This window comes from Anoplolepis gracilipes, chromosome 2, assembly GCF_047496725.1.
Source record: "Anoplolepis gracilipes chromosome 2, ASM4749672v1, whole genome shotgun sequence".
Taxonomy (NCBI): domain Eukaryota; kingdom Metazoa; phylum Arthropoda; class Insecta; order Hymenoptera; family Formicidae; genus Anoplolepis; species Anoplolepis gracilipes.
In genome coordinates this window covers 18,038,154-18,048,287 of record NC_132971.1, presented here as the reverse complement: position 1 = coordinate 18,048,287, position 10,134 = coordinate 18,038,154, and the positions used below count along the sequence as shown (strand labels likewise).

The following is a 10,134-nucleotide window of genomic DNA, read 5'->3' as shown; positions in this document are numbered from 1 at the left end:
TTACATAAAATTATGTATAATATAACGTGTTTGTAATTAAATATATATTTAAAAAAAAGATATATTTGCTAAAAGAAAAAAATATATTTGTTCTATCTTTTATGTAAATATTATATAAAAATAAAAATTAAAAGTGTGCAAAGCATACATAAAATAACAAAGTTGTCCAATTGCCGTTTGGCATTTCGTTTCTAACTGCGTATTATGGAAGTTATGTCAAGTAAGCGGTAACGCTTGAAAGAGTGAAGTCGCACTTGTAGGATATTTTCTTCATATATTTTAGACAAGTCCGTTGATCGTTAATCATCACGTACTACTTATTATTTCTTTACTCATTTTGACAGTATAACGGTGAAAGAATTTGTATCGGTCATTATACTTACTCAACAGCTGATACGTTAATTACATTTAGATCTGTGTATATATTGAAATATTAATAATTATTAATATTAATTGCTAATATTCATTTACATTAGTAATTGCAAATTTTAACTTTTTATTTTATATTGCTTTCTCCCTCTTTCTCTTGTTTTCTTTTCTATTGCAATATACATTAATTATAATTTGAATTTTAATATTGTATATTTATGAATGTGAATTTCACGACTAATTGTAAGCAATACACGAAAAGAAAATATTTATGCCTATGTCGATATAAGAATTGATTATATTTTTAATTCTACGTTTCTTTAATTTTAATATATGTAACGTTTTGCTGATTTTATATTTATATATGTAAAATTTACAAATAGTTAAAATATGATATATGGCTTTTAGAAAAAATAAGTTATCAGATTTAATAAGTGCAAAAAATGTTTGCGCAAATTATTTTATCGATCGAAATCTACAATCCGGCAGAATTTATTACATCAGAGATACAATCTTTGTCACCATAGAATAACAATGCAGCATATACGATGTATGTAATCTATCTATAGCGTGCTTGACTATGAGAAATAATTATCATTTCGTGGATTATGTGTAACATAGTTTCATAAATCGTGGGAAGCATCCACGCAATTGCTCCATAAACAATTGCAGAGATTCTTCTCGTAAAGAATAAGCAGTCATTATGTATGTTGACATGCAATCCATGACGTAATACACATAATTCACGAATGTTATCGTCTTGAGTTTTATTACATATTATATATTGCATATATATATATATTAATATGTTAATATATATTTATGTAATTTTGTACATAGTTCCTCTTAGAAAAATACAGATAATATAATAAATATTAGTGTTTAAATTATAAAATAACAATGGATTAAATTTGTGAAGACAGTTTTTATATCGTCAAAGGTTTCCTGATTAATCATATTTACCGTTAGCTTATATATAAACATTATAATTCTTTTATTTCTTATGAGGAAGATTCTTTCATTACAGTTTTTGGCTGTATGCGTAAAAGTAACTGACCGTTTTCACGAATAACACTCTACCACGGTTAATTTTTTTAGGGGAAAAATTCCTAAAAGGTTTCACATCGGCCGTTACGGGAAATATTAGTGGGATTTGAAACTGCGTAAATCATTGCTAAAGCGTAATAACGGGTATCAGTGGTAGGAGAAATTCGCATAATCTCTTGATCGCTCTCGTGAGGGCCGCTCAATCTCGTAAGAGCTCTCCCCGGAATGAGAATTGTTTTTACGATTATGCACACCACGCCACGGTGCATAATCATAAACCGCTCGCAGTATTCTGGATGAAAGCCGATGCAAGAGAGGCGTCCTTTAGCTATGACGATCCACTAATTAGAGAGATAAATTTTCGAGTAATAATATCGAAATAAAATCATGTATGTTAGCGAATGCATCGCAATTCCGATATTTACAGCATTGCTAGCTCGGTGGTTTCTAGATATGAATTATTGATGTAATTTGATCTCCTGCTCATCACACATTTCATACAAAACTGCGATATTGCTAATCATTTATCGATATATGTATGATATCAATATTAAAAAAAAACCTTCTGTATTTAATATTATTTTTTAATATTTTCATCTCGATTTCAATAACATTATACAAAATTTTAATTATAAAGTAACACCATGTAAAATTTAAATTAAAATATCTGATTTAATTATTTGTATATACAATTTTTAATCAATTATGATTGCATTTAAAACACTCTCTTCCTTTCTCTCTTTCTCTCTCTCTCTCTCTCTCTCTCTCTCTCTCTCTCTTTCTCTCTAACAATAAGTTATTAATTTATTATATTTTAAAATAATATAATTAATACAGTAGAAACATATGCATTAAAAATAAACCTTAAAATTTCATGTAAAAGATTAAAAATTGAACGATAACGAGTAAAAAATGAAAAAATTTCTTATTCAGTACATTAAAATAAATTACATGGTCAACTTGATCTGAATGCTTTACGTCACGATTTAGTGTATGGAAGCGCGATTTTAATTGTGACATTTTTTTTTATTTTCAAGGCAAATGCGGTTATAAAGCGGACATGAAGGATGGTCGCGTTGAAAACTGTAAAATGACGTTATTCTACGAGGCATTAATGACTGTGAATTGCGAAACGTGTTTCTCATTCCATTCAGGTAATCTATGGTTGTTACCTCTCGCGAAGCTCTCGACAAAATTGTGGTCTGCAATGACCTACATACTACTCGATCGATTCATTTTCTTTCAACTATTCTCGGTTTACAGATTATGGTTTTTTATGAATCATAAAATGTGTTGAATAATATGCGAAACAGGTGTGATGATAAAACAAAGATGAGAGATAAAGTGAAATATTATTTATGCGAGTTTGTACACAGCGAGGTTTTGCATCAATATTTATGTATAATATACCTATCAAAACTGTTTTTTTTTCGTATCACAACATTACCATGAGCAATCTTATTAATTGAATTTTAGTCACGCCTACCCTCCTTTAATAGTGTACTATTGTTTGCCAATGCTACACGATGGCACACATAAAATATTTGTCCCCTACAGATTCTGCATGTTAATCAAACAAACGTGTTTGCATGCGGAATGTCAACGCACGTAAAGAGAAGCCTAGTTAATTTTTGGATAAATAAAACGTGAAGGAATTTAATCAAATAAGTTTAATTGTATATTAACCTTTCGAAACTAGAAATATAGACTAATAATATATTTATGACATATATAGGGGATTTTGCATTTATTACAACAGAGTTTTACTTAAAGATTTAATTAGTACATATTGAGAATTATAACTAGTTTATATATACAGAATTATATAATTATTTTTTGCATTTTAATTTTACAATAAAGTAGATTATCATGTTAAGCAAATATATAATATATTATAATCTCTTTATTCTCGGAAATTATTAAGCAAAATAACATGTTTTCTTTGATGTTTTAAGTTTTATTTGATATTCTTATACAGAATAAATAAGATATTTTATTGTTATTAAACTGAACTTTTCAAAGAAACAGAAAAGACAACTCTTTTTAAATATAACGAGTGTTTTTTATATAAATCATTCTTTATCTTACATAATTTTGAATAATTATAATAAATTCATTGGAAAAATAAATATACTATGAGGAAGAGACATTTATGATATTATATAGAAATTTCAAAAAATGGCTAATTTTTAAAAAGATTTTTAATTTTTAATTTATCACTCAAATTGATAATATCACAAGTATTCAAATTTCACAAAAAAATTGAGAAACAAATGTTACCGTTAAATTCTATTTTCTTCAAATCATGCTCTTCTCAAAATATTCTGTTTGAATTTTGCGCGTAACAAGTCACGTGTCACGTTTTAATCACGTGCTTTATAGTAACATCGGTCGTGGCGTTGTTGCATGCTTCTAGCAAGGTCTTCTCGTGCCGCATGCGTTGTTCTCGTTCATTTCCTGTGGGTAACTCGTCGAGAGAGCATGCGTTCATTTCCAACAAGTAAGTACCTTTTTTCATTTTACCAAAAACGGAGTATCTCGAAGAATTTTTATCTCAGCATGAATATATTGGCGAGCGGCACGATAAGTTCTTCCTTTTGTTATTTTAGTTAGTCGCTTGGGTAGTATATATTTGGAGAAAAAATGAGCGAATCAATAAAAAACGGTGTGTCGAAAGTGGAGCACGTGGCCAAGTGTCTCACACCGGAAGAAATCGATAGGATGAGAGCACAAGATTCCCGTTTAGTGTCCGAATTTCGCGCAAATCAACTCGAGAGGGATGCGAAGAAGCATTGGGATTTATTTTACAAGCGTAACGATATTAGATTCTTCAAAGATAGGCACTGGACCACGCGAGAGTTTGACGAGTTGCTAGGTTTAGGTGGCAAAGAGAATCAAAGTATCCTCCTCGAAGTGGGCTGCGGGGTCGGGAATTTTGTTTATCCGTTGGTAGAAGATAAATTGAAATTTCAGAAAATATTCGCGTGTGATTTATCCACAAAGGCAATCGAATTATTCAAGGTACATTGAATAGCCATTGTTGAAAATTAACTAACGCAGATGTTGCATTAAATTAGTGCGTGCTAATATTAATTTTATTTTAGAGTCATACATTGTTTGATCCAGCTACAATGAAAGCTTTTCAAACAGATATTACATTAGAGAATTGTTTTTCTGAAATTGATTGTCCAGTCAATGTTACAACTCTCATCTTTGTATTATCAGCTATTCATCCTGATAAATTTCACAAGTATGATAAAAGCTAATAATAAAATTAATGTAAGCTTTGAATATTATTGCATGCAATTATTAATTGTTAGTACTTTTTTGCATTTATTAGAGTTGCCCAAAATATATACAATGCTCTTGATATTGGAGGCATATTGCTTTTCCGAGATTATGGGTTGTACGATATGGCACAATTACGTTTTAAACCTGGACATAAGATTAGTGAGAATCTCTATATGCGGCAAGATGGAACCAGGTAAAATTTTCTGTATCAAAGTAAAATTAAATTTTTAAAATCTGATTTTGCTATATAATATTTTTATGTTATCAAATTAATAAATATTAATGATAGTGCATTCTATGGATTACAGGAGTTATTATTTCTCTGCAGAACAAGTAGCAGATTTATTTGTATCTGTTGGATTTCAAACATTAAGTTGTGGCTATATACAGAGACGTACAGTCAATTTAAAGGAAAATATTAATGTTCCAAGAATTTTTGTGCAGGCAAAATTTAAGAAATCTTGACTATGTAAGGATGAAATGGTTAGTCTATCTTGATCAATAATTTTAATAGTTCTAGCGAAATAAATTTTTTAATGATGATATTTTAAAATATAAAAATTTTTATCATATTCTAAAGTATTATAATATATTTTTTACTTATTTATTGATTTTTAAATGATGATAAATGATTTAACAGATTTAATGATTGAACGTTTTGAACGTCCTGCAGTCTGATTTTTCTATTAATAAAATTCTTTTATTATTTTATGTATTCAAATGTATTAACATTTTTTTATTTTTGGATTACAGAGTAATACAGTAATTCAGTAACAATATATTTATGGTACACTATGGATACAAGTTAACAAAGAATATTGAAATAGGGTTGATATTTTGTACAGATCAAAATCAAAACCTTACATTTTTTTGGCTGCTATAAAAGTGTCAGTTATACAAATTTTTAATAATTTATTTGTCAAAAAAATTGAATTATCAAACATGTGTAAATTACAATAGAAAGTTGATATAGCACAGTCAACTAATGTAAAGGTATGTATTTGAAAATTTTTAATTACTTTATATATTAACTCATTTTATATGGTACACATTATGACTAGCATAATTCAACAATCTGGCACAAAATAAAAATAATAATATATTAAAAATATTAATAATATATTTATTGCTTGTTTATTGATATTTAAATGATGATAAATGATTTATCAGATTTAATGATCGAACTTCTTGAATGTCCTGCAGACTGATTTTTCTATTAATAGAGTTCTGTTATATCATTTTGTATTCAAATTTATTAACATAATTTTTTAATTTTTGTTTTACAGAGTAATACAGAGTAGTTCAATAACAATATATTTATTGAACGCTGATCAAATTAACAAAGAATATTGAAGTGGAGATGACATTTTGTACAGATCAAAATTAAAATTATTTTTTTTGGCTTTTATAAAAATATTACTAAATTTTTAATAATTTATTTGCCAAAAAATTTGAATTACCAAACATGTGCGAATTACAATAGAACGTGATAACACAGTCAACATCTAATATAAAGGTATGTATTTGAAAATTTTTACTTTATGTATTAACTCATTTTATGTAGTACACATGATGATCAGCATAGTTCAACTGATAATTATGACGACAACTTAATATTATAGTCTTTCGTCCCTAACTGATATTTCTAAAATGCATATTATATTTTGAATCTATTGATTCTTCAAAAATTTTAAGACAATTTTGTCTTATGTTTCAGAGATATCTTAAACATCAAGTTAAAATTTTATCAAATACTGTAAATTTACGACATCCAATGTAAAGGTATATATTTGAATTTTTCTTATTATATTTCTTATATATTAACGTATTTTTTTTTATAATACATAAAATGATGACTTCATAGTTCAACTGATATAATTCTGACGACAATTTAACGTTATAGTCTTTCGTCCCTAACTGATATTTCTTATATCCATATATTATATTTTGAATCTATTGATTCTGCAAACATTTAAAGTCAATTTTGTTTTATATTTCAGAGATATCTCAAACATTAAGTTAAAATTTTGTCAAATCCTGCAAATTTACGACATCCAATGTAAAGGTATATATTTAAATTTTTCTTATATTTCTTATTATAGATTAACGTATCTTTTATAATACATAAAATGATGATTTCATAGTTCAACTGATACAATTCTGACGACAATTTAACGTTATAGTCTTTCGTCCCTAACTGACATTTCTTATACGTGTACATTATATTTTGAATTTATTGGTCTTCAAAATAATTCAAAGGAAATATCTTTTTTATATTTCAGATATTTTAAACAGTAAATTGAAGCTAGAAGTTTATAGATACTGTAAGTTTATAAAATGTTTTACATATACTTTTATTGAATATTTTTTTATTTAATATATTTGAATGATGTATATATGTATATATTGATAAATAATGATATAATTATATAATTCGTCACTACCACTGACAAAAAAGTAGCAATTAATATACCCACTTAAAATAATTAATGATTACAGAAAATAAATATTATATATGTATTACAGGAAAAACTGATTATAGATTTCAAAAACAGTTATAATATTCAGCAAAATAATAATAGTGAGTTTAATGTTTATCTTAAATCGATATTTTTTATCTCTTTATATGTATATTTATGATGATTTAACCATCTTTCGCATGAATCGTGATTATTACATTAGCTCTATCTGACACATAATTTCATTATAAACTAATATATTTCTATAGAATTAGCATTATAAATTATAAATTTTTTGTTGGTAGGTTTATGTTGGAATAAAAATAAAAATATAGAAACATCTATAAACACATTATAATATATATGGTGAGTTTAATATTGATATTGCAGATCGGCACATCTATATAAAAATTATATCAAATTATATCAAAATATTTAATGATGATTCAATTATCACCATCTTTCGTATGAATCCTGATTCTTATTAATTTTATCTGATATTTAACTCGTTATTTAATTTATTATATTTACTGATTTTATAGCATTTTTATAAATCATAAATTACTACATTGTTGGCAGGTATATATTGTTTCGAGTTTTTTGCATTCCTACTATTAAGTGCAATTATCGCGTAAAAATACCAATGATGAGATGATTGAGGATGTGCGGGGAATAAAGAGAGGAGAACGAACGGAAACTACAAGGCAGCAAGAATCAATTTTGTATAATGCAAGTTAAATATAGTTTAACATTGATTTGATAGCATTCTTTTATTTTAATCACCTTTTATTGTGACTATACCAAAGCCTTATTAATTAAAATATTGAAATGTTTTGTATCAATTTTACGAATAAAATATAAAAATAATATTATATATTATCTTTATTCTTTCTGATTCTTCAACCTTTACACTTTCTATTCCTCATTCCTATCATTTATAACACAATTATTTTATTGCAAACGTTACAAAATTTTCAGTATTGTTTATAAAGAATGAACTTATAAAAAGCACAAAAAAATTTTGATGACCATCAAACTTAAATTTTTCAACCCTTGAATTACATGTCATTGTATGCATTTTTTAAAATTGCTATTTGTGTCTCCGAATTTCATTCAAAAAATATACAAAGCAGTCATATTTATCAATGTGGCAATCACGGTGCTATGATAAAATACCGATAAATCTTTTTATATACGACCTAAAATTTATTTATTGTTAGTGGTACGTCAATATTTTTGCGTATTGGTTTTTAAATTATTGGTTTTTAAATTATTACTAAAAAATTGCGCATTTAATTTGCAGTAGTTTTTTCCAGAAATACCTTATTACGAAATATATATGCTCTCCAGTAGTGTATATATACTCAATTTAATTAATTCTGATAGTAATTAATAAATTTTAATTTTATTTATACGTTGAATAAAAGAACTAAATATAATTATAAAAGTTGCTAGAAGCTAACATATATATGCCTTAGTAGCGAACAGGCGAAAAAAATGTTTATTAACATCAGTTGTTAACTTTTACTGTATAAATTGAAATGCAATATCGTGCAGAAAATTTTATATTGTTTTATCAAATACATAAATTTAAATAAATATTATTAATTAGATTTAAATTTAATATTATCCAATATTAAGATATTATTTATATAAGGCATAGAAGTTTTTATAATACACATTATATATTATATTATTCTTTGAAATTCAAACGAATTTCTTGTGAATTTACTGCACTTATGAAACTAGATATCTTTAAATTAGAAACGATTTTTTTGGAGAAAGATTACAAATTATTCAAGAAATTTAAATAATATATTGGATTAATAACATTTTTTAAGACATTCGTTTTTTATTTTGAATTAAATAAAATAGCTCTAACAGCATGCTAAATATTTGTGTAAAATATTTTTCCAAATTTATATTTTTCTAAGGTAATATAATTAAATATATTCAAGATTGTGCACATATGTGTGTGTGTGTGTGTGTGTGTGTGTGTGTGTTTATGTGCGCGGATGTGTATATATGCTGCAAAAATGATCGTATCGATTGATTGATTAAGAAAACACAACTAAAATTTATATGTAATACATAATAAATTAATAATACATAAATTAATTTAATTTTATATTTATATTTATACATACAAACATTTGATTTTCGTTACAAACGTTTAAATTTTGTTTAATTTTGGTTCTCTATTGGCAATACATATACGTACTTACTATACATAACTTGTTAAATGCAATTAATTGTATCTGACACATAAATTAATTACCGTAGCATATTATACTATCGTCCACTTATAAGTATTATGACATTAATAATGCGTTAATAAAATTGATTTAGATAGTGTGTTGAAGTATTAAATTATTAAATTATAACTTTGGTTTTTGAATTGGAGATGCGAATAGCAATAATCCAAATCGAAATTGTAACAATAATTTTATATAGCACATACACATATTTACATTCAATGAAGTGCATAGATATTGCCATTTTCACACATAGTGACCTGACGCACATTATGTCGCATTTTCTTCATATTTAATTTTTTGCTGATATAATTATGCTATTTTTAAAATAAAATTAGTATCTATATAATAATAATATTTCAGTGTGCAAAAGCTGTCGAAATCAAAGAGATTTACATATTTGTGAAATCCTGAATTCCTAATCTTTGAAATCTGAGAATGAATGTAACACTTCCGATGAATTCCTTTTTCACTATACAAACAGCGATTTGAATTCATATAAAGATCTAATTTTTTTCTAATTCTTCTTTGAAATTAATTATAATCGAATGTGATATAAAAAAATCAATTTTACAAATCTTGAGCATTCTTTATTTTTCTTTTTACGTTAACAAGAGAATTACATTACGTTCTTTTTTTATAACATAATGTTATAAAATATACACATTTTAAGCGCACAAAACCTCTGCTTCTTTTTCTAATTTAGAAATTCT

At 25.9% G+C, this 10,134-nt stretch overlaps 1 protein-coding gene and 4 non-coding genes across 6 annotated transcripts; all 5 read left to right on the top strand.

Annotated features, from left to right (window-relative positions):
• The first annotated feature begins 3,831 nt into the window (after positions 1-3,831).
• LOC140676138 (tRNA N(3)-cytidine methyltransferase METTL6) lies at positions 3,832-7,992 on the top strand. Of its 2 annotated transcripts, XM_072910877.1 has the most exons (13): positions 3,832-3,916; positions 4,026-4,437; positions 4,521-4,666; positions 4,757-4,900; positions 5,016-5,190; positions 5,461-5,700; positions 5,994-6,223; positions 6,425-6,489; positions 6,708-6,772; positions 6,990-7,031; positions 7,234-7,288; positions 7,472-7,532; positions 7,746-7,992. In XM_072910877.1, exons 2-5 carry the CDS (start codon positions 4,060-4,062, stop codon positions 5,170-5,172), a joined length of 825 nt encoding a protein of 274 aa, XP_072766978.1. In that variant the 5' UTR covers positions 3,832-3,916; positions 4,026-4,059; the 3' UTR covers positions 5,173-5,190; positions 5,461-5,700; positions 5,994-6,223; positions 6,425-6,489; positions 6,708-6,772; positions 6,990-7,031; positions 7,234-7,288; positions 7,472-7,532; positions 7,746-7,992. The 2 variants fall into 2 exon arrangements, with proteins under 2 accessions (XP_072766978.1, XP_072766979.1); XM_072910878.1 differs by lacking the exon at positions 6,425-6,489.
• LOC140663310 (small nucleolar RNA snR60/Z15/Z230/Z193/J17) lies at positions 6,268-6,355 on the top strand. Its single transcript, XR_012046254.1, has one exon. It is a non-coding gene; the product is annotated as a small nucleolar RNA snR60/Z15/Z230/Z193/J17 (small nucleolar RNA).
• LOC140663311 (small nucleolar RNA snR60/Z15/Z230/Z193/J17) lies at positions 6,547-6,636 on the top strand. Its single transcript, XR_012046255.1, has one exon. It is a non-coding gene; the product is annotated as a small nucleolar RNA snR60/Z15/Z230/Z193/J17 (small nucleolar RNA).
• LOC140663306 (small nucleolar RNA snR60/Z15/Z230/Z193/J17) lies at positions 6,832-6,916 on the top strand. The gene has a single exon (XR_012046250.1). It is a non-coding gene; the product is annotated as a small nucleolar RNA snR60/Z15/Z230/Z193/J17 (small nucleolar RNA).
• LOC140663307 (small nucleolar RNA SNORD70) lies at positions 7,089-7,161 on the top strand. Its single transcript, XR_012046251.1, has one exon. It is a non-coding gene; the product is annotated as a small nucleolar RNA SNORD70 (small nucleolar RNA).
• Positions 7,993-10,134: the final 2,142 nt, after the last annotated feature.